At 47.2% G+C, this 24,757-nt stretch overlaps 2 protein-coding genes across 4 annotated transcripts in view; one reads left to right on the forward strand and one right to left on the reverse strand.

Moving 5' to 3' along the window:
* LOC149365484 (uncharacterized) overlaps positions 1-24,757 on the forward strand; it is a 79,142-nt gene that overhangs the window by 12,159 nt on the left and 42,226 nt on the right. Inside the window, exons 1-3 of one of the 3 annotated variants that reach the window (XM_089542908.1) lie at positions 6,459-6,562; positions 13,466-13,574; positions 18,462-18,570. The exons of 1 other annotated variant lie outside the window; for it this stretch is intronic. The gene's annotated coding sequence lies outside the window, so the exon portion shown is untranslated. Of the gene's footprint in view, positions 1-6,458; positions 6,563-13,465; positions 13,575-18,461; positions 18,571-24,757 lie in introns of those variants that run through there. One more of the 3 variants, XM_089542917.1, reaches the window with a different exon arrangement.
* LOC149365485 (uncharacterized) lies at positions 14,583-23,099 on the reverse strand. The gene is made up of 4 exons (XM_089568759.1): positions 23,094-23,099; positions 21,743-21,899; positions 20,301-20,329; positions 14,583-14,939 (listed from the first exon to the last, which is right to left on the reverse strand). Exons 1-4 carry the CDS (start codon positions 23,097-23,099, stop codon positions 14,583-14,585), a joined length of 549 nt encoding a protein of 182 aa, XP_089424885.1.

The raw sequence follows: 24,757 nt of genomic DNA on the forward strand, positions 1-24,757 counted from the left end.
GTCTTTGCACTTTGGCCTTGACCTTTAAACTTGACATTTGACCTTGAACTTCGAGATTGAATTCCGAGCTTGCAAGTTGTCGGAAGACGCAGTAAGAAAGCCACGTGGTAATTAAGTTGTAGAAATAACGTTTTGTCACGCGATTCAGTTCACAGTTGTGACGTCAGAAATGGGGTATATACAACCAGTGCTGTGCTCTTGACAGTCGGACGCTATGGAGGAAGGAGAGCGCGCTGAGGAGCTCACGTCTAGTGAACTACATCTTAGAACGGCGGTGCACGAAATGGCGGTGCATATGTACCGCGTTGATTCGTTTTTGCTTAACTACTGCTCACATACAAGGCTGTAGGGCCAGGGTTTAGTCTAGGCTGCGGCGGCCGTGTTTCGGTGGAGGCGAAACTGAAAAGATGCCAGTGTGCTGTGCGATGTCATGGCAACGGCACATTACACCACGGGCGTTTTTGAAGCGAAGAGCTTCACTACGAGGGTCGGAGCCGAGCTTCGCGTGATCTGGTGCACAGATTTGCAAGTTCTGCGCATGCGCGAAACCGAGTGACGTCACACCCGGCGCAGGTGGCCGCAGCCGTCGCCGCCGACTCCATCGCCTGACCTTTCGCCGCAGCCGTGCGCTACTCCTCCTCGCCACCGCGCGCTACTGGGCTATAAATGCGCTTGTCAGAGAATGGGCGCTCGCACTCGCCATGGAAGAAGCACCCAGACGTGGCTGTAGAAAATCTACCGATCCAGAAGTGCTAGCTTGGGAGTTGGCCGAAAAGCAGCGAAGAAATGAAAAGCGCAAAGCGAAACCTATGGCCGAAACGCCAGAAAACCGGGCGGAACGCCTCTCAAACCAAGCGTAACTGAAGCTTTTCGCTTCTATATCCAGGCTTAACCAGAGCTGAGCCACTGCCAAATGTTTTTGCTTTTTTTTTAAAGTAAGACACGACGATTTCGCGAAGAATGGCTTGCACATTAGTCAAGCCTAGCGTTTGCCAAGCTACCATGCATGATGCAGTCGGACATAAAGATTGAACAGGTGTGCAGGCTTTTTCGCCCTGACGCGTTCCCTTTCTGTCACAGCTGTAGCGCTACCCAGTGCAGCTTGCATTTAAAAACGTAATAAAGGATTTGTGGCTGACCGCTATAGCCATATCAGGGAGTGTTCACCATGTCTAAAGGGATTGTGTCCGGACAGTAATATGGCGCCCGTGACGTCACGTTAATACTCCCCTCAGTCGCACACGCGAGGGACAAAAGTGAGGAGAGAGTGGTACAGTGAGGAGGTCCATGGCGAGGTCAGAGACTGGTGGTATACCTCCGAGTTTAGCCCTCAGGCATTGTGAGGCGAAGTAAATGCTCGGTTAAGGAAGTACAGCAGCTGGTTTACTCTTTTTGTGTGCCAACATTTTTTCTAGGCCATAAGAGCATCGTTCTTTTGCAGCGCCATGTTGCCAGCCACAAGGCTCCGTGGCGGTTTGTGACTTCGCGGCTCTCCCACTCTTGCCGTGGTGAATTCGACGTCGGAACAGATCGCCTAACAAGCATTTCAGGTGGGTACATGTCTATAGTCGCCTTTACATGAATGCGGCAGAAGTCGACTTCAGTCCACTTTTTGACGGAAAGAGCAGGTTTTGAGAACGAAAGGAGTGACTCGCCCTCAGCTTTCTCACCCATCACTTTAGGCTGGGGAGGCGCGCATATCCCCCTCCCCTCAAATCGTTAACAAAAGCGCAGGAAGTTACTTGGGGCCGACTGCAAACGCGCTCCCTTCTGAATCCGGCAGTGCTTGCCCTCATGTGCCCTGGCCAGTACGACCCAAACTGCCATAAGAGTGGTGAAAGGGCCACATACGACCACATTCTGTGGAACTGCGCAAATGATCTGCCTCCGGCAGAGTTGATACAGCTCCCTTCTCCCGAGCGGGTCCGTGCTGGTCAGCTCGGACCCCAAGATTCAAATACGGGCAATCGAGCGGGCCAATGAGGTCGCCACCAGCCATGGGCTAGCTGCCATCTGCCCTTATAAAAATGGTCTATAGACAGTGTATAGACTTCTTATTGACTCTATTGACTTCATATAGATATTGCTTTTTTTCCATTCATAGTCTATAGACTCTCTATAGACAAAATTCTACTAAAAGTGTATGGCCATAAATCTATACGTTGTCTATAGACAGTCTATGGCATTTGTATTGCCTATAGACTGCTGTTTAGGATTTTTATATAGACAGTCTACAGACTTCATAGACAGACGTCTATAGACACTCTAGAGACTGTATAAAACTTTTTCTTTAAGGGTGGTAATAACTGCATGGCGCTCCTCCGGCTTCGTGAGATTGATCTGCAGAATACAAATCAACATTAGTAACGTCTAAAGGTTTATACACTACTAATGCTAAGATGGAAAAAATATGGACAGAGAAAACGGAAGGACAGCAAAAAAGGCGGGAACAGCTACACCCGAACTGAGAAAGCAATTCACGGAAATGAGATCGTACTGTAGAAAAACCGACAAAAAACTCTTTTAGCAAAAAATTCACTGGTACCTTCATCTTTAGCGGCTCCAAAATTTCAGAATTCCAGGTCTAAACTTCGCATGCTCGATGCGTCTTTGCAGTGTGCGTTCAGAAGGCAGTGGGTAACCATAGGCTCGGAGCAGAATGTAGCCTTGCGTCCCGCATGCAAGCCGTATGCTCAGCGACTTCACCAGAGTGTCAGCTTCCCACCGCGATCTATGAGTGGACAACCGCTCCATTGACGACATTTGATCATCATTGAAGAGGTGCTTGATTTTCTTCTGTAGCTTCTCCTTTTCGGTTTTACACTTCAGGTATCTCCTTTTAGCAATTTGTAGTTCTCTGTTAGCATCCTTTCTGGCGCGTTCCAAATCTGCTATGTGTTCCGGGAGTGCCTGCTGGGATGTTAAAAAAGAAAGCCGATTTCAAAAACTGAAATTTGAGCCCTGCACTCACGAAAGTTTAAGAAACATAATGTTCACGGTTTCTAATGAGGCGCGAAAGCTCTTCTTCCTTTGGCATATATCAGTATAGTAGTAAAGGTCGCATGGCAGCATAATATATTCTAAATTTCTGTACGTTACAAGCTACACTATAATGAACAAAAAGCAGCATTTACCATTCACTCAACTCTGCTCGTGGGGCGTGCATGGTACCTCTCGATGTACTTCGGATGGGGCTGTAGAAAAAAGAAATAATGTTACATGTACTACGGACTATATTGAAGTATGAACACGAAGGCGGCCGCTTACAGCAGGGTTCACTTGTAGCGGTGAACTCTGCTGTTGACTCACTGAAGTCTGCGGAGACTGCTGCTGGGGTACTGAGTGCTGCATAAAAATTCACGCTAGCATCTGATGCAAGAAAAATAAATTCAGGGGGTACTTTGGCAGTCTAAAGTGCGTAGAGGCGAAAGGGTTTTCCGAACCACTTTGCCTATGTGACACTGGTCAGGACACCACTGGATGACGTCGCACGTAATTGATGACGAAGTAATGACAAATTACTAATCAATGACAAATTACTGATTAATCGCTCAGCACTAATTGACTACTAATTAAGGACGCTTAAGCTTGGCCTTTAGGAGTGGAACGCGAGAGCGTGTTGTAGCGCTGCCAGGGAGTCCACGGAATGCCACCATCCGTTCGGCGCGATGCCTTGCCCTTTGAACGCAACTCTTTTTGATGAAAGGAAATGGCGCTGTAATTCTCAGTCATCTCGGTGGACACCTTAACCGCACCGTACAGGAAGAGAGGAAGTGGAAGTGAAAGAAGAAAGAGGGGCCGTAATGAAGAAACTGAAAATTGCATTTGAGCAAAGGAAATTACGCAGTAACTGTATCACATATCTCGGTGGACGCCCTTCAAAACGCGGACACATCTGTCGACACGACTGCCGACACGGACGCGGACACGGCTGCCGACACGGATTGCTGGCGACAGCATGAGGCATTAAAGGCTTTCGCCTTAATAAAACCTAACTCACCATCGGTTAAATCTGGTTCATGGCACGCGTTTGGTAGCTCAAGGCACTCTTGAGATGGGTCTTAGAGAGTTCTGAAACTAATGTAGAAACTGACTATCGGAGCCAAATTCATGAGTAAGTAAATAAAAAAAAAAGATGCTTACAGAAGAGATCCCTTGAAAATGGGACAGGCCCTATTGCTGCGACACTGGCTTATGAACAAAAGTAAGGATTGCTAATACCTTTGGCCAAACGTTATTCCTGCGCTGCATCAGGTAGCGACGAGAACTTTCGGGGAAGTGCTGATTGAGGAGTAAAATTATTGCAGGAATGTGCGAAATTCAGATTTAATCAAAACGGGTACTATTTTCAAGAGACTTCATTAGGATTTGTGGCGGGTGTCGAGGCATGGCATGGAGCGGGCAGCAAAGCGGAGGTGGAACAGGCTGTACGAAAAATCACTTCCTTCATATCACGCGCTCCAAAAATGTGAAAAACGGACGTTTGCCATTGCTTAAATACAGGCTCATGGCACGCCTCAGATAGCTCGGAGCTCTCTCCGTCTGCTGCTAATGAACATTCATTGTAAGGACGCATGACCAGGCACTAAATTTACGCGCAATCACTAAGAACATCGCTTAAAGAGTTTTTCATTCGAAGAAGTACCAGACTCTACTCTGAGACATTGCAGGAACTAGGCAAACCCGCACTGTTTACACTTGCTGGAGAAAAAAAAAAGATGATGAGCTGCATCGCTGAGCGACAGAACTGATAGATACGAATAACTGGACAAAGAAAGAAAAAAAACAGCAGTTATCACTCACTTCTGTTTTCTCGAGGGTCAAGTCTTAGTCGGGGCGGTTTCCCTGGTTTTGCAACAGGTCTGTGCGAGAAAAGCTTCGGAACCGCATTTGGCGCCAGCTTCTTTTTTCCATATTTTTGCAATATCAGTAGTTCAAACTGATCGTCGCTGAAATGTGCGCATATACCTAACCTTGGTGGACCACCTTTGACATTGAACTTTGACACTGAACTTTTTCTTTGCACTTTGGTCTTGACCTTTAAACTTGACATTTGACCTTGAACTTCGAGATTGAATTCCGAGCTTGCAAGTTGTCGGAAGACGCAGTAAGAAAGCCACGTGGTAATTAAGTTGTAGAAATAACGTTGTGTCACGCGATTCTGTTCACAGTTGTGACGTCAGAAATGGGGTATATACAACCAGTGCTGTGCTCTTGACAATCGGACGCTATGGAGGAAGGAGAGCGCGCTGAGGAGCTCACGTCTAGTGAACTACATCTTAGAACGGCGGTGCACGAAAAGACGGTGCATATGTACCGCGTTGATTCGTTTTTGCTTAACTACTGCTCACATACAAGGCTCTAGGGCCAGGGTTTAGTCTAGGCTGCGGCGGCCGTGTTTCGGTGGAGGCGAAACTGAAAAGATGCCAGTGCGCTGTGCGATGTCATGACAACGGCACATTACACCACGGGCGTTTTTGAAGCGAAGAGCTTCACTACGAGGGTCGGAGCCGAGCTTCGCGTGATCTGGTGCACAGATTTGCAAGTTCTGCGCATGCGCGAAACCGAGTGACGTCACACGCGGCGCATGTGGCCGCAGCCGTCGTCGCCGACTCCATCGCCTGACCTTTCGCCGCAGCCGCGCGCTACTACTCCTCGCCACCGCGCGCTACTGGGCTATAAATGCGCTTGTCAGAGAATGGGCGCTCGCACTCGCCATGGAAGAAGCACCCAGACGTGGCTGTAGAAAATCTACCGATGCAGAAGTGCTAGCTTGGGAGTTGGCCGAAAAGCAGCGAAGAAATGAAAAGCGCAAAGCGAAACCTATGGTCGAAACGCCAGAAAACCGGGCGGAACGCCTCTCAAACCAAGCGTAACTGAAGCTTTTCGCTTCTATATCCAGGCTTAACCAGAGCTGAGCCACTGCCAAATGTTTTTGCTTTTTTTTAAAGTAAGACACGACGATTTCGCGAAGAATGGCTTGCACATTAGTCAAGCCTAGCGTTTGCCAAACTACAATGATGCAGTCGGACATAAAGATTGAACAGGTGTGCAGGCTTTTTCGCCTTGACGCGTTCCCTTTCTGTCACAGCTGTAGCGCTACCCAGTGCAACTTGCATTGAAAAACGTAATAAAGGATTTGTGGCTGACCGCTATAGCCATATCAGGGAGTGTTCACCATGTCTAAAGGGATTTTGTCCGAACACTAATATGGCGCCCGTGACGTCACGTTAATACTCCCCTCAGTCACACACGCGAGGGAGAAAAGTGAGGAGAGAGTGGTACAGTGAGGAGGTCCATGGCGAGGTCAGAGACTGGTGGTATACCTCCCAGTTTAGCCCTCCGGCATTATTAGGCGAAGTAAATGCTCGGTTAAGGAAGTACAGCAGCTGGTTTACTCTTTTTATGTGCCTACATTTTTTCTAGGCCATAAAGAGCATCGTTCTTTTGCAGCGCCATGTTCCCAGCCACAAGGCTCCGTGGCAGTTTGTGACTTCGCGGCTCTCCCACTCTTGCCGTGGTGAATTCGACGTCGGAACAGATCGCCTAATAAGCATTTCAGGTGGGTACATGTCTATAGTCGCCTTTACATGAATGCAGCAGAAGTCGACTTCAGTCCACTTTTTGACGGAAAGAGCAGGTTTTGAGAACGAAAGGAGTGACTCGCCCTCAGCTTTCTCACCCATCACTTTAGGCTGGGGAGGCGCGCATATCCCCCTCCCCTCAAATCGTTAACAAAAGCGCAGGAAGTTACTTGGGGCCGACTGCAAACGCGCTCCCTTCTGAATCCGGCAGTGCTTGCCCTCATGTGCCCTGGCCAGTACGAGCCAAACTGCCATAAGAGTGGTGAAAGGGCCACATACGACCACATTCTGTGGAACTGCGCAAATGATCTGCCTCCGGCAGAGTTGATACAGCTCCCTTCTCCCGAGCGGGTCCGTGCTGGTCAGCTCGGACCCCAAGATTCAAGTACGGGCAATCGAGCGGGCCAATGAGGTCGCCACCAGCCATGGGCTAGCTGCCATCTGCCCTTATAAAAATGGTCTATAGACAGTGTATAGACTTCTTATTGACTCTATTGACTTCACATAGATATTGCTTTTTTTTCCATTCATAGTCTCTAGACTCTCTATAAACAAAATTCTACTTAGTGTACGGCCATAAATCTATAGCTTGTCTATAGACTGTCTATGGCATTTGTATTGCCTATAGACTGCTCTTTAGGATTTGTATGTAGGCACTCTACAGACTTTATAGACAGACGTCTATGGACACTTAGAGACTGTCTAAAACTTTTTCTGTAAGGGTGGTAATAACAACATGGCGCTCCTCCGGCTTCGTGAGATTGATCTGCAGAATACAAATCAACATTAGTAACATCTAAAGGTTGATACGCACTACTAATGCTAAGATGGAAAAAAATATGGACAGGGAAAATGGAAGCTCTCCCGAACTCTGAAAGCAATTCAGGGAAATGAGATCATACAGTAGGAAAACCGACAAAAAACTCTGGTAGCAAAACATTCACAAGTACCTTCATCTTTAGCGGTTCCAAAATATCAGAATTCCAGGTCGAAACTTCGCATGCTCGATGCGTCATTGCAGTGTGCGTTCAGAAGGCAGTGGGTAACACCATAGTCTCGGAGCGGAATGTAGCCTTGCGTCCCGCATGCAAGCCGTATTCTCAGCGACTTCACCAGTGTGTCAGCTTCCCACCGTGAACTATGAGTGGACAACCGCTCCATTGACGACATTTCATCATCATTGAAAAGGTGCTTGATTTTCTTTTTTAGCTGCTCCTTCTCCACTTCAGACTTCAGGTATCTCCTTTCAGGAATTTGCAGTTTTCTGTTAGCACCCTTTCTGGCGCGTTCCAAATCTGCTATGCGTTCCGGGAGTGCCTGCTGGGATGTTAAAAAAGAAAGCCGATTTCAAACAACCGATATTTAAGCCCTGCACTCAAGAAAGTCTAAGAAACATAACATTCGCGGTTTCTAATGAGGCGCGAAAGCTGTTCTTTCTTTGGCGTATATTAGTATAGTATAGTACAAGTCGCATGGCAGTACAATGTATTCTAAATTGCTGTACGTTACTAGCTACACTATGACGAACAAAAAGCAGCATTTACCATTCACCCAACTCTGCTCGTGAGGCATGCATGGTACCTCTCGATGTACTTCGGATGGGGCTGTACAAAAAAGAAGTTATGTTCTGAACATATACTGCGGGCTATATTGAAGTATGAACACGAAGGCAGCCGTTTACAGCAGGATTCACTTGTGGCGGTGAACTCTGCTGCTGACCCACTGAAGTCTGCGGAGACTGCTGCTGGGGTACTGAGTGCTGCATGAAAAATCACGCTAGCATCTGATACAAGAAAAATATTAAAACCGAACTCACCGTTGGTTAAATCTGGTTCATGACATGCACTTGGTAGATCAAGGCACTCTTGAGATGGGGCTGAGAGAGGTATGAAACTAATGTAGAAACTGACTCTCTTAGCCAAATTCTTGAGTAAATAAAGAAAAGATGCTTACAGAAGAGATCCCTTGAAGGTGGGACAGGCCCTATTGCTGCGACACTGCATTCACCGGGCAAGGGTGCACTGGTTGAAGGCTCTGCATGAAAGATCAGAGAGAGGTGGTTTAAGAACAAATGTAAGGATTGCTAATACCTTTGGCCAAACGTTATTCCTGCACTGTATCCGGTAGCGACGACAACTTTCGGGGAAGTGCGGATTGAGGAGCGAAATTATTGCAGGAATGTGCGAAATTCAGACGTAATTAAAACGGACACGACTTACGAAAGACTTCGCTAGGATTTGTGGCGGGTGTCGAGGCATGGCATGGATCGGGCAGGAAAGCGGAGGTGGAAGAGGCTGTATGAGAAATCATTTCCTTCATATCACGCGCTCCGAAAATTGGAAAAATGGACGTTTACCATTGGTTAAAATCAGGCTCATGGCACGCCTCAGATAGCTCGGAACTCCCTCCATCTGTTGCTAATGAACATTCATTGTAAGAACGCATGACCAGGCACTAAATTCACGCGCAATCACAAAGAACATCGCTTACAGAGTTTTTCATTCGAAGAAGTGCCAGACTCTACTCTGGAGACATAGCAGGAATCAGATAAGCCCGCACTGTTTACACTTGGTGCAGAAAAAAAAAGGCGATGAGCTGCATCGCTGAGCGACAGAACTGATACGAATACATGGACAAAGAAAGAAAAAAGCCGGCATTTATCACTCACCTCTGTTTTCTCGAGGGTCAAGTATTGATCGGGGCGATTTCCTTGGTTTTACAACAGGTCTGTGCGGGAAAAGCTTCGGAACCGCATTTGGCTTCAACTTCTTTTCCCCATATTTTTGCAATATCAGTGGTTCAAACTGATCGTCACTGAAATGTGCCTAGAATGAAAAGCGAAGATTGGGTCCCCCAAGAAGGATGAGTCAATTTCCGTCAAATGACGCGGCTAAAAATTTATGTAGTTAAACAGCGATACAAAGAATTTATTCCCACAACCATCCCCGCAGTATTTCGAAAGCAACTGAATGCCCATCGCAGCTAGAACTCTGTCATTGGCGCCGGAATAAGAGCTGTTAAGAAGCATCTAAGCTTAAAAGGCGAGATGCCATGGTCACACCGCTACGAGCGAAAATTACAAGAAACGAATAAAAATAATAGTTTATGATGCATTTCATTTCAAATCAGTCATCGCAAACTTATTTCACAAAATTAAATAATTCAAACGAAGATATTTAGAGCGATCTAAATAAATACAAATAAATTACAGCTAATTAGGGTGATTATACAGTACCCGAACGAAGTTCACTTGGTATTTCAGCTAATATCTCGTGCTTCCAGATTAAGTAACACTCATTCCGTAAATTTTCTAAAAGAATATTTCCGCATGGATTTCACCTCGTCTAGTAAACTTGGCCAGAACTGCCTGTATTCTCAAATACAAAAAAAAAAAACAAACAAACAAAAGAAACGGAGATTAACGCTGGGTCCTGACATTTTAAAGCAAAGGTTCCTGGTTTCTGCATAATTTCGATTCAGAAACCGGGATTCGGGTTGGAAATGAGTTGTGGTCCTATTGGAATTTTTGGGTCCGGTAGGCCAAATTTCGGGTGTCACCCATCTAAATGTGGAGGCCACCATTGAGTCGGTCATACTCAAATTACGTACGACGCCAATTTCGGTCAATATTAGAATTAGTCGAATTGCGGAGGTCCGGTGGGCCAAATTTCGGGGGCGACCCTCCTAAACATGCAAATCACTATTGAGCTGGTCATACCCAAATTACACCGGACACTGATTTTGGCCGAATCAAAACGAGCCAAATTTTGGAGGTGCTGCATAAAAAATCACGCTAGCATCTGATGCAAGAAAAATAAATTCAGGGGGCACTTTGGCAGTCTAAAGTGCGTAGAGGCGAAAGCGTTTTCCGAACCACTTTGCCTATGTGACACTGGTCAGGACACCACTGGATGACGTCGCACGTAATTGATGACGAAGTAATGACAAATTACTAATCAATGACAAATTACTGATTAATCGCTCAGCACTAATTGACTGCTAATTAATGGCGCTTAAGCTTGGCCTTTAGGAGTGGAACGCGAGAGCGTGTTGTAGCGCAGCCAGGGAGTCCACGGAATGCCACCATCCGTTCGGCGCGATGCCTCGCCCTTTGAACGCAACTCTTTTTGATGAAAGGAAATGGCGCTGTAATTCTCAGTCATCTCGGTGGACACCTTAACCGCACCGTACAGGAAGAGAGGAAGTGGAAGTGAAAGAAGAAAGAGGGGCCGTAATGAAGAAACTGAAAATTGTATTTGAGCACAGGAAATTACGCATAACTGTCTTACATATCTCGGTGGACGCCCTTCAAAACGCGGACACATCTGTCGACACGGCTGCCGACACGGACGCGGACACGGCTGCCGACACGGATTCCTGGCGACAGCATGAGGCATTAAAGGCTTTCGCCTTAATAAAACCTAACTCACCGTCGGTTAAATCTGGTTCATGGCACGCGTTTGGTAGCTCAAGGCACTCTTGAGATGGGTCTGAGAGAGTTCTGAAACTAATGTAGAATCTGACTATCGGAGCCAAATTCATGAGTAAGTAAATAAAAAAAAGATGCTTACAGAAGAGATCCCTTGAAAATGGGACAGGCCCTATTGCTGCGACACTGGCTTATGAACAAAAGTAAGGATTGCTAATACCTTTAGCCAAACGTTATTCCTGCGCTGCATCAGGTAGCGACGAGAACTTTCGGGGAAGTGCTGATTGAGGAGTAAAATTATTGCAGGAATGTGCGAAATTCAGATTTAATCAAAACGGGTACTATATTCAAGAGACTTCATTAGGATTTGTGGCGGGTGTCGAGGCATGGCATGGAGCGGGCAGCAAAGCGGAGGTGGAACAGGCTTTACGAAAAATCACTTCCTTCATATCACGCGCTCCAAAAATGTGAAAAACGGACGTTTGCCATTGGTTAAATACAGGCTCATGGCACGCCTCAGATAGCTCGGAGCTCTCTCCGTCTGCTGCTAATGAACATTCATTGTAAGGACGCATGACCAGGCACTAAATTCACGCGCAATCACTAAGAACATCGCTTAAAGAGTTTTTCATTCGAAGAAGTACCAGACTCTACTCTGAGACATTGCAGGAACTAGGCAAGCCCGCACTGTTTACACTTGCTGGAAAAAAAAAAGATGATGAGCTGCATCGCTGAGCGACAGAACTGATAGATACGAATAACTGGACAAAGAAAGAAAAAAAAACAGCAGTTATCACTCACTTCTGTTTTCTCGAGGGTCAAGTCTTAGTCGTGGCGGTTTCCCTAGTTTTGCAACAGGTCTGTGCGAGAAAAGCTTCGGAACCGCATTTGGCGCCAGCTTCTTTTTTCCATATTTTTGCAATATCAGTAGTTCAAACTGATCGTCGCTGAAATGTGCACATATACCTAACCTTGGTGGACCACCTATGACATTGAACTTTGACACTGAACTTTGTCTTTGCACTTTGGCCTTGACCTTTAAACTTGACATTTGACCTTGAACTTCGAGATTGAATTCCGAGCTTGCAAGTTGTCGGAAGACGCAGTAAGAAAGCCACGTGGTAATTAAGTTGTAGAAATAACGTTTTGTCACGTGATTCAGTTCACAGTTGTGACGTCAGAAATGGGGTATATACAACCAGTGCTGTGCTCTTGACAATCGGACGCTATGGAGGAAGGAGAGCGCGCTGAGGAGCTCACGTCTTGTGAACTACATCTTAGAACGGCGGTGCACGAAATGGCGGTGCATATGTACCGCGTTGATTCCCTTTTGCTTAACTACTGCTCACATACAAGGCTCTAGGGCCACGGTTTAGTCTAGGCTGCGGCGGCCGTGTTTCGGTGGAGGCGAAACTGAAAAGATGCCAGTGCGCTGTGCGATGTCATGACAACGGCACATTACACCACGGGCGTTTTTGAAGCGAAGAGCTTCACTACGAGGGTCGGAGCCGAGCTTCGCGTGATCTGGTGCACAGATTTGCAAGTTCTGCGCATGCGCGAAACCGAGTGACGTCACACGCGGCGCATGTAGCCGCAGCCGTCGCCGCCGACTCCATCGCCTGACCTTTCGCAGCAGCCGCGCGCTACTCCTCCTCGCCACCGCGCGCTACTGGGCTATAAATGCGCTTGTCAGAGAATGGGCGCTCGCACTCGCCATGGAAGAAGCACCCACACGTGGCTGTAGAAAATCTACCGATCCAGAAGTGCTAGCTTGGGAGTTGGCCGAAAAGCAGCGAAGAAATGAAAAGCGCAAAGCGAAACCTATGGCCGAAACGCCAGAAAACCGGGCGGAACGCCTCTCAAACCAAGCGTAACTGAAGCTTTTCGCTTCTATATCCAGGCTTAACCAGAGCTGAGCCACTGCCAAATGTTTTTGCTTTTTCTTTAAAGTAAGACACGACGATTTCGCGAAGAATGGCTTGCACATTAGTCAAGCGTAGCGTTTGCCAAGCTACCATGATGCAGTCGGACATAAAGATTGAACAGGTGTGCTGGCTTTTTCGCCCTGACGCGTTCCCTTTCTGTTACAGCTGTAGCGCTACCCAGTGCAACTTGCATTCAAAAACGTAATAAAGGATTTGTGGCTGACCGCTATAGCCATATCAGGGAGTGTTCACCATGTCTAAAGGGATTGTGTCCGGACAGTAATATGGCGCCCGTGACGTCACGTTAATACTCCCCTCAGTCGCACACGCGAGGGAGAAAAGTGAGGAGAGAGTGGTACAGTGAGGAGGTCCATGGCGAGGTCAGAGACTGGCGGTATACCTCCGAGTTTAGCCCTCCGGCATTATTAGGCGAAGTAAATGCTCGGTTAAGGAAGTACAGCAGCTGGTTTACTCTTTTTGTGTGCCTACATTTTTTCTAGGGCATAAAGAGCATCGTTCTTTTGCAGCGCCATGTTGCCAGCCACAAGGCTCCGTGGCGGTTTGTGACTTCGCGGCTCTCCCACTCTTGCCGTGGTGAATTCGACGTCGGAACAGATCGCCTAACAAGCATTTCAGGTGGATACATGTCTATAGTCGCCTTTACATGAATGCGGCAGAAGTCGACTTCAGTCCACTTTTTGACGGAAAGAGCAGGTTTTGAAAACGAAAGGAGTGACTCGTCCTCAGCTTTCTCACCCATCACTTTAGGTTGGAGAGGCGCGCATATCCCCCTCCCCTCAAATCGTTAACAAAAGCGCAGGAAGTTACTTGGGGCCGACTGCAAACGCGCTCCCTTCTGAATCCGGCAGTGCTTGCCCTCATGTGCCCTGGCCAGTACGACCCAAACTGCCATAAAGTGGCGAAAGGGCCACATACGACCACATTCTGTGGAACTGCGCAAATGATCTGCCTCCGGCAGAGTTGATACAGCTCCCTCCTCCCGAGCGGTGGGAGGCCGTGCTGGTCAGCTCGGACCCCAAGATTCAAGTACGGGCAATCGAGAGGGCCAATGAGGTCGCCACCAGCCAAGGGCTAGCTGCCATCTGCCCTTATAAAAATGGTCTATAGACAGTGTATAGACTTCTTATTGACTCTATTGACTTCATATAGATATTGCTTTTTGTCCATTCATAGTCTATAGACTCTCTATAGACAAAATTCTACTAAAAGTGTATGGCCATAAATCTATACGTTGTCTATAGACAGTCTATGGCATTTGTATTGCCTATAGACTGCTGTTTAGGATTTGTATATAGACAGTCTACAGACTTCATAGACAGACGTCTATAGACACTCTAGAGACTGTATAAAACTTTTTCTTTAAGGGTGGTAATAACTGCATGGCGCTCCTCCGGCTTCGTGAGATTGATCTGCAGAATACAAATCAACATTAGTAACGTCTAAAGGTTTATACACTACTAATGCTAAGATGGAAAAAATATGGACAGAGAAAACGGAAGGACCGTAAAAAAAGGCGGGAATAGCTACACCCGAACTGAGAAAGCAATTCAGGGAAATGAGATCGTACTGTAGAAAAACCGACAAAAAACTCTTTTAGCAAAAAATTCACTGGTACCTTCATCTTTAGCGGCTCCAAAATTTCAGAATTCCAGGTCGAAACTTCGCATGCTCGATGCGTCTTTGCAGTGTGCGTTCAGAAGGCAGTGGGTAACCATAGGCTCGGAGCAGAATGTAGCCTTGCGTCCCGCATGCAAGCCGTATGCTCAGCGACTTCACCAGAGTGTCAGCTTCCCACCGCAATCTATGAGTGGACAACCGCTCCATTGACGACATTTGATCATCATTGAAGAGGTGCTTTATTTTCTTCTGTAGCTGCACCTTCTCGGTTTTACACTTCAGGTATCTCCTTTTAGCAATTTGTAGTTCTCTGTTAGCATCCTTTCTAGCGCGTTCCAAATCTGCTATGTGTTCCGGGAGTGCCTGCTGGGATGTTAAAAAAGAAAGCCGATTTCAAAAACTGAAATTTGAGCCCTGCACTCACGAAAGTTTAAGAAACATAATATTCACGGTTTCTAATGAGGCGCGAAAGCTCTTCTTCCTTTGGCGTATATCAGTATAGTAGTAAAGGTCGGATGGCAGCATAATATATTCTAAATTTCTGTACGTTACAAGCTGCACTATAATGAACAAAAAGCAGCATTTACCATTCACTCAACTCTGCTCGTGGGGCGTGCATGGTACCTCTCGATGTACTTCGGATGGGGCTGTAGAAAAAAGATAATGTTACATGTACTACGGACTATATTGGAAGTATGAACACGAAGGCGGCCGCTTACAGCAGGGTTCACTTGTAGCGGTGAACTCTGCTGTTGACTCACTGAAGTCTGCGGAGACTGCTGCTGGGGTACTGAGTGCTGCATAAAAAATCACGCTAGCATCTGATGCAAGAAAAATAAATTCAGGGGGCACTTTGGCTGTCTAAAGTGCGAAGAGGCGAAAGCGTTTTCCGAACCACTTTGCCTATGTGACACTGGTCAGGACACCACTGGATGACGTCGCACGTAATTGATGACGAAGTAATGGCAAATTACTAATCAATGACAAATTACTGATTAATCGCTCAGTACTAATTGACTACTAATTAATGGCGCTTAAGCTTGGCCTTTAGGAGTGGAACGCGAGAGCGTGTTGTAGCGCTGCCAGGGAGTCCACGGAATGCCACCATCCGTTCGGCGCGATGCCTTGCCCTTTGAACGCAACTCTTTTTGATGAAAGGAAATGGCGCTGTAATTCTCAGTCATCTCGGTGGACACCTTAACCGCACCGTACAGGAAGAGAGGAAGTGGAAGTGAAAGAAGAAAGAGGGGCCGTAATGAAGAAACTGAAAATTGTATTTGAGCAAAGGAAATTACGCAGTAACTGTCTCACATATCTCGGTGGACGCCCTTCAAAACGCGGACACATCTGTCGACACGGCTGCCGACACGGACGCGGACACGGCTGCCGACAGCATGAGGCATTAAAGGCTTTCGCCTTAATAAAACCTAACTCACCGTCGGTTAAATCTGGTTCATGGCACGCGTTTGGTAGCTCAAGGCACTCTTGAGATGGGTCTGAGAGAGTTCTGAAACTAATGTAGAAACTGACTATCGGAGCCAAATTCATGAGTAAGTAAATAAAAAAAGATGCTTACAAAAGAGATCCCTCGAAAATGGGACAGGCCCTATTGCTGCGACACTGGCTTATGAACAAAAGTAAGGATTGCTAATACCTTTGGCCAAACGTTATTCCTGCGCTGCATCAGGTAGCGACGAGAACTTTCGGGGAAGTGCTGATTGAGGAGTAAAATTAGTGCAGGATTGTGCGAAATTCAGATTTAATCAAAACGGGTACTATTTTCAGGAGACTTCATTAGGATTTGTGGCGGGTGTCGAGGCATGGCATGGAGCGGGCAGCAAAGCGGAGGTGGAACAGGCTGTACGAAAAATCACTTCCTTCATATCACGCGCTCCAAAAATGTGAAAAACGGACGTTTGCAATTGGTTAAATACAGGCTCATGGCACGCCTCAGATAGCTCGGAGCTCTCTCCGTCTGCTGCTAATGAACATTCATTGTAAGGACGCATGACCAGGCACTAAATTCACGCGCAATCACTAAGAACATCGCTTAAAGAGTTTTTCATTCGAAGTAGTACCAGACTCTACTCTGAGACATTGCAGGAACTAGGCAAGCCCGCACTGTTTACACTTGCTGGAGAAAAAAAAAATGATGAGCTGCATCGCTGAGCGACAGAACTGATAGATACGAATAACTGGACAAAGAAAGAAAAAAAAAACAGCAGTTATTACTCACTTCTGTTTTCTCGAGGGTCAAGTCTTAGTCGGGGCGGTTTCCCTGGTTTTGCAACAGGTCTGTGCGAGAAAAGCTTCGGAACCGCATTTGGCGCCAGCTTCTTTTTTCCATATTTTTGCAATATCAGTAGTTCAAACTGATCGTCGCTGATATGTGCACATATACCTAACCTTGGTGGACCACCTTTGACATTGAACTTTGACACTGAACTTTGTCTTTGCACTTTGGCCTTGACCTTTAAACTTGACATTTGACCTTGAACTTCGAGATTGAATTCCGAGCTTGCAAGTTGTCGGAAGACGCAGTAAGAAAGCCACGTGGTAATTAAGTTGTAGAAATAACGTTTTGTCACGCGATTCAGTTCACAGTTGTGACGTCAGAAATGGGGTATATACAACCAGTGCTGTGCTCTTGACAGTCGGACGCTATGGAGGAAGGAGAGCGCGCTGAGGAGCTCACGTCTAGTGAACTACATCTTAGAACGGCGGTGCACGAAATGGCGGTGCATATGTACCGCGTTGATTCGTTTTTGCTTAACTACTGCTCACATACAAGGCTGTAGGGCCAGGGTTTAGTCTAGGCTGCGGCGGCCGTGTTTCGGTGGAGGCGAAACTGAAAAGATGCCAGTGCGCTGTGCGATGTCATGACAACGGCACATTACACCACGGGCGTTTTTGAAGCGAAGAGCTTCACTACGAAGGTCGGAGCCGAGCTTCGCGTGATCTGGTGCACAGATTTACAAGTTCTGCGCATGCGCGAAACCGAGTGACGTCACACGCGGCGCATGTGGCCGCAGCCGTCGCCGCCGACTCCATCGCCTGACCTTTCGCCGCAGCCGCGCGCTACTCCTCCTCGCCACCGCGCGCTACTGGGCTATAAATGCGCTTGTCAGAGAATGGGCGCTCGCACTCGCCATGGAAGAAGCACCCAGACATGGCTGTAGAAAATCTACCGATCCAGAAGTGCTAGCTTGGGAGTTGGCCGAAAAGCAGCGAAGAAATGAAAACCGCAAAGCGAAACCTATGGCCGAAACGCCAGAAAACCAGCGGAACGCCTCTCAAACCAAGCGTAACTGAAGCTTTTCGCTTCTATATCCAGGCTTAACCAGAGCTGAGCCACTGCCAAATGTTTTTGCTTTTTTTTCAAATAAGACACGACGATTTCGCGAAGAATGGCTTGCACATTAGTCAAGCCTAGCGTTTGCCAAGCTACCATGATGCAGTCGGACATAAAGATTGAACAGGTGTGCAGGCTTTTTCGCCCTGACGCGTTCCCTTTCTGTCACAGCTGTTGCGCTACCCAGTGCAGCTTGCATTTAAAAACGTAATAAAGGATTTGTGGCTGACCGCTATAGCCATACCAGGGAGTGCTCACCATGTCTAAAGGGATTGTGTCCGGACACTAATATGGCGCCCGTGACGTCACGTTAAAACTCCCCTCAGTCGCACACGCGAGGGAGAAAAGTAAGGAGAGAGTGGTACAGTGAGGAGGTCCATGGCGAGATCAGAGACTGGCGGTATACCACCGAGTTTAGCCCTTCGGCATTATTAGGCGAAGTAAATGCTTGGTTAAGGAAGTACAGCGGCTGGTTTACTCTTTTTGTGTGCCAACATTTTTTCTAGGCCGTAAAGAGCATCGTTCTTTTGCAGCGCCATGTTGCCAGCCACAAGGCTCCGTGGCGGTTTGTGACTTCGCGGCTCTCCCACTCTTGCCGTGGTGAATTCGACGTCGGAACAGATCGCCTAATAAGCATTTCAGGTGGGTACATGTCTATAGTCGCCTTTACATGAATGCGGCAGAAGTCGACTCCAGTCCTTTTTCTGACGGAAGGAGCAGGTTTTTTGAACGAAAGGAGTGACTCGTGCTCTGTTTTCTCACCGATCACTTTAGGCTGGAGCGGCGCGCATATCCCCCTTCCCCCAAATTGTTAACAAAAGCGCAGGAAGTTACCTTTCGCCGACTGCAAACGCGCTCCCTTCTGAGTCCGGCAGTGCTTGCCCTCATGTGCCTTGGCCAGTACCACCCAAACTGCCATAAATGTGGGGGAGGGCCACATATGACCACATTCTGTGGAAGTGCGCAAATGATCCGCCTGCGGCGGAGTTGATACAGCTCCCTTCTCCCGAGCGGTGGGAGGCCGTGCTGGTCAGCTCGGACCCCAAGATTCAAGTACGGGCAATCGAACGGGCCAATGAGATCGCCGCCAGCCATGGGCTAGCTGCCATCTGCCCTTATAAAATGGTCCATATACAGTCTTTAGACTTATTGATTCTGCTGACTTCCTATAGATATTGCTTTGTGTCTATTCATAGTCTCTAGACTCTCTATAAACAAAATTCTACTCAGTGTATGGCCATAAATCTATAGGTTGTCTATAGACTGTCTATGGCATTTGTGTTGCCTATAGACTGCTCTTTAGGATTTGTATGTAGGCACTCTACAGACTTTATAGACAGACGTCTATGGACACTTAGAGACTGTCTAAAACTTTTTCTGTAAGGGTGGTAATAACAACATGGCGCTCCTCCGGCTTCGTGAGATTGATCTGCAGAATACAAATCAACATTGGTAACATCTAAAGGTTGATACGCACTACTAATGCTAAGATGGAAAAAAATATGGACAGGGAAAATGGAAGCTACTCCCGAACTCAGAACGCAATTCAGGGAAATGAGATCATACAGTAGGAAAACCGACAAAAAACTCTGGTAGCAAAAAATTCACAGGTACCTTCATCTTTAGCGGTTCCAAAATATCAGAATTCCAGGTCGAAACTTCGCATGCTCGATGCGTCATTGCAGTGTGCGTTCAAAAGGCAGTGGGTAACACCATAGTCTCGGAGTGGAATGTAGCCTTGCGTCCCGCATGCAAGCCGTATTCTCAGCGACTTCACCAGTGTGTTAGCTTCCCACCGTGAACTATATGAGTGGACAACCGCTCCATTGACGACATTTCATCATCATTGAAAAGGTGCTTGATTTTCTTTTTTAGCTGCTCCTTCTCCACTTCAGACTTTAGGTATCTCCTTTCAGGAATTTGCAGTTTTCTGTTAGCACCCTTTCTGGCGCGTTCCAAATCTGCTATGCGTTCCGGGAGTGCCTCCTGGGATGTTAAAAAAGAAAGCCGATTTCAAAAACTGAAATTTAAGCCCTGCACTCGCGAAAGTCTGAGAAACATAACATTCACGGTTTCTAATGAGGCGCGAAAGCTCTTCTTTCTTTGGCGTATATTAGTTTAGTAGTACAAGTCGCATGGGAGCACAATTTATTCTAGATTGCTGTGCGTTACAAGCTACACTATGACGAGCAAAAAGCAGCATTTACCATTCACTCAACTCTGCTCGTGGGGCATGCATGGTACCTCTCGAAGTACTTCGGATGGGGCTGTACAAAAAAGAAATAATGTTCTGAACATATTGAAGTATGAACACGAAGGCGGCCGCTTACAGCAGGATTCACTTGTAGCGGTGAACTCTACTGCTGACTCACTGAAGTCTGCAGAGACTGCTGCTGGGGTACTGAGTGATGCATGAAAAATCACGCTAGCATCTGATACAAGAAAAATATTAAAACCTAACTGACCGTTGGTTAGGTCTGGTTCATGACACGTGCTTGGTAGCTCAAGGCACTCTTGAGATGGGGCTGAGAGAGGTATGAAACTAGTGTAGAAACTGACTCTCTTAGCCAAATTCATGAGTAAATAAATAAAAAAAGATGCTTACAGAAGAGATCCCTTGAAGACGGGACAGGCCCTATTGCTGCGACACTGCATGCACCGGGCAAGGATGCACTGGCTGATGGCTCTGCATGAAAGATCAGAGAGAGGTGGTTTATGAACAAATGTAAGGATTGCTACCGTATTTACTCGCATAATGCTCGCACTCGCGTAATGCTCGCACCCCCCACTTTGGCTATCAAAAATTGGGAAAAATTTTTTCCCCGCATAATCATCGCACCCCCAAAATTACTGCCGCGAGCCGTCTGCTTGTCGTAGCGGTCGCCATCTATTGACCGCGGCTACAACTACCGTATTTAGGTGATTCTAAGCACCCCCTTTTTTTCACGATCGCGATCCCAACGCGATGCCCAAACTGAGAGGGGGTGCTTAGGTTCGAAAAATCTAAACTGACTCCGCAGTAAACTGTCGAAGGTAAGTTCCGCTTGAAAGTAATGTTTTCGTTATATTTACAATAGCGGACCTGACAATCCCGATCTCGCACCCATTCATCTTTTCATTTAACACTCCGAAACATTTGCTTGAAAAATTTCCCCGCATAATTATCGCACCCCCAAACTTCGCGTTGATTTTCAGGGAAAAAAAGTGCGAGGATTACGCGAGTAAATACGGTAATACCTTTGGCCAAACGTTATTCCTGCGCTGCATCAGGTAGTGACGAGAACTTTCGGTGAAGTGCTGATTGAGGAGTAAAATTATTGCAGGAATGTGCGAAATTCAGACGTAATTAATACGGGTACGACTTAACAAAACACTTCATTAGGATTTGTGGCGGGTGTCGAGGCATGGCATGGAGCGGGCAGGAAAGCGGAGGTGGAAGAGGCTGTACGAAAAATCATTTCCTTCATATCACGCGCTCCGAAAATGTGAAAAACGGACGTTTACCATTCGTTGAAATCAGGCTCATGGCACGCCTCAGATAGCTCGGAGCTCCCTCTATCTGCTGCTAATGAGCGTTCATTGTAAGAACGCATGACCAGGCACTAAATTCACGCGCAATCACAAAGAACATCGCTTACAGTTTTTCATTCGAAGAAGTGCCAGACTCTACTCTGGAGACATTGCAGGAATCAGGTAAGCCCGCACTGTTTACACTTGCTGCAGAAAAAAAAAGGCGATGAGCTGCATCGCTGAGCGACAGAACTGATACGAATACATGGACAAAGAAAGAAAAAAGCCGGCATTTATCACTCACCTCTGTTTTCTCGAGGGTCAGGTATTAATCGGGGCGATTTCCTTTGTTTTACAACAGGTCTGTGCGGGAAAAGCTTCGGAACCGCATTTGGCTTCAACTTCTTTTCCCCATATTTTTGCAATATCAGTGGTTCAAACTGATCGTCACTGAAATGTGCCTAGAATGAAAAGCGAAGATTGGGTCCCCCAAGAAGGATGAGTCAATTTCCGTCAAATGACGCGGCTAAAAATTTATGTAGTTAAACAGCAATACCAAGAATTTATTCCCACAACCATCCGCGCAATATTTCGAAAGCAACTGAGTGCCCATCGCAGCTAGAACTCCGCCATTGGCGCCGGAATAAGAGCTGTTAAGAAACATCTAAGCTTAAAAGGCGAGATGTCATGGTCACACCGCTACGAGCGAAAATTACAAGAAACGAATAAAAATAATAGTTTATGATGCATTTCATTTTAAATCAGTCATCGCAAACTGATTTCACGAAATTAAATCATTCAAACGAAGATATTTAGAGCGATCTAAATAAATACGAATAAATGGCACCTAATTAAGGTGATTACACAATGCCCGAACGAAGTCCACTTGGTATTTCAGCTAATATCTCGTGCTTCCAGATTAAGTAACACTCATTTCGTAAATTTGCTAAAAGAATATTTCCGCATGGATTACACCTCGTCTAGTAAACTTGGACAGAACTGCCTCTATTCTCAAATACAAAAAAAAAACAAAAGAAACGGAGATTAACGCTGGGTCCTGACATTTTAAAGCAAAGGTTCCTGGTTTCTGCATAATTTGGATTCAGAAACCGGGATTCGGTTTGGAAATGAGTTGTGGTCCTATTGGAATTTTTGGGTCCGGTAGGCCAAATTTCGGGTGTCACCCATCTAAATGTGGAGGCCACCATTGAGTCGGCCATACTCAAATTACGTACGGCGCCAATTTCGGTCAATATTAGTCGAATTGCGGAGGTCCGGTGGGCCAATTTTCGGGGGCGACCCTCCTAAACATGCAAATCACTATTGAGCTGGTCATACCCAAAGTACACCGGACACTGATTTTGGCCGAATCAAAACGAGCCAAATTTTGGAGGTCCGGTGGGCCAAATTTCGGGGGTGGCCTACCTAAATTTAAGGGTCAGCACTGAGTTGGGCATACTCAAATTAGGTTGGACACCGATTTTGGTCCATATCGGACGAGATATACTGAGTAACGTTACCAGAGCACATTACACATTTGTGAACACCTTTCTGTGGACACCCTTTCCATCATTATCCTACAAATGCAAGTGCGCATTAAATAGGAGTTTTTAGGCTGCTAAGTACAGCTGGCGCCACTAAGCACGTGGACCTACCCGCATGGACTTCACACTAGAAAACAGAATCTGCAGTGCTAGCTACTGACCAAGTAGCCCAAATGCGAGGCAAGTAATAACGAGCAACATATTCAACATAGAGTGTCAGCCGTGTTTAATTAAGTGAAAGAATAAGGAGGAATATGACGAGCAAAGTGAAGCATCAGAGTGATGCGCTAAAGCGGGAAAATGGGAGAGACTCCTTACCTCGCACACAACGCTGCTTCTTGTCGGCACGAAGTTCTTTCGCCCGATATAATGAAGCCATTGCTTCGTCCTCAAGCGATCCCGCTTTCCTTGAGGTACCAAGAAAACTGCATAGCCATCCTCAGGCCGGTTTGAACAGTTATATGCACAACACTGGCATTTGGCGAGCGCGCCGCAACGAGAAACAACGTGCGCAAGGTCTCCTTTGCTTGAGTGAGTGAAATCCGGCGCGCGGTGGAAGAAAACTTCACCAAGGAAACTAAAAGCGCGCGCGTAACCACGGCGACCCCGGGAACACCTAGATTGACCAATCAGCGCGAAGCGGAACCCGGCGCGCATCTGCGCGCGGGGTCGCGCAGCCAGTGGCCGCATTTGTTTTTCCAGTCCCGGACTACTTGCTGGCAGGTCTCGGCTTCCGCTCGGACAGGAAAAGCGTCATCGTCACATGACCTACTTGCCATAGGCTGCTTTCGAACACGGCGCCAGAGTCGGGCTCCCCCTCGGTTACCGTACAAGGACGCTGTCATCTGCTAGCACACGATGCAAGCCACGGCCACTACGACGCCGAAGCAACGCCGTGCGCTCGATCATGATACTGAGTCGATTTAAAGACTGTACTGTCAGCTTAGCGTAGGTGCATTACAGAACTCAGCTTCGGAGGTATGCTCGCCGCTACTGCTTGCGGCGAAGTTCGCACAAAGTAGCCCAACTCGTTGCGGATAGACGAAAGCCTCCGCAAAAATGTTGACAACAAGCTCTATAGCTGCTCCAGTATACGAGTGGTTCAGCTCCGAACGCGCGTCCGTGTGCGGTGGATTTCAAGAAAATAAACGAAGATGCAAGAACAAAAAGTCTTGCGATGGCTCAGAGAGGAGCTACGGAGGTCATGTGAAGGTTTAACGCATGATATCGACCTCCAGGGACACGAAAAACACTCAAAATGCACACGGAGTCTAACTTAATATGGCTGCCAGCGCGGCGCGCAGCTATCGTCTGCTGCCTTCTCAGCAGCCCCAAGCAGCCCGCGGACTGCCATAGGCTAAAAACGAACGCGTTGCTATGGCGATGCAAGCAGGTGGGCGGAGCTTTCGGGCTGCCCGAGAAAAACAAATACCGGACTCGAGTCCGCAAGTAGTTCCGGACAGTCCGGGACTGAAAAACAAATGCGCCCACTAGTGCCCGTCGCGCGGAGCTCTGAATCCGTGTAAAGCGCGGCGGTACTTTCTTTGGATGTAACGCCGGATGGACGGGAGAATGAGCCATTAGAGGCTTTCGCATCGGCTACCGCTGCGCGCGCTACTCCTCCTTACCACCGCGCGCTACTGGGCTATAAATGCGCTTGTCAGAGAATGGGCGCATGCACTCGCCATGGAAGAAGCATCCAGACGTGGCTGTAGACAATCTACCGATCCAGAAGTGCTAGCTTGGGAGTTGCCTGAAAAGCAGCGAAGAAATGT

This window comes from Amblyomma mixtum, chromosome 1, assembly GCF_055824585.1.
Source record: "Amblyomma mixtum isolate Tamu chromosome 1, ASM5582458v1, whole genome shotgun sequence".
Taxonomy (NCBI): domain Eukaryota; kingdom Metazoa; phylum Arthropoda; class Arachnida; order Ixodida; family Ixodidae; genus Amblyomma; species Amblyomma mixtum.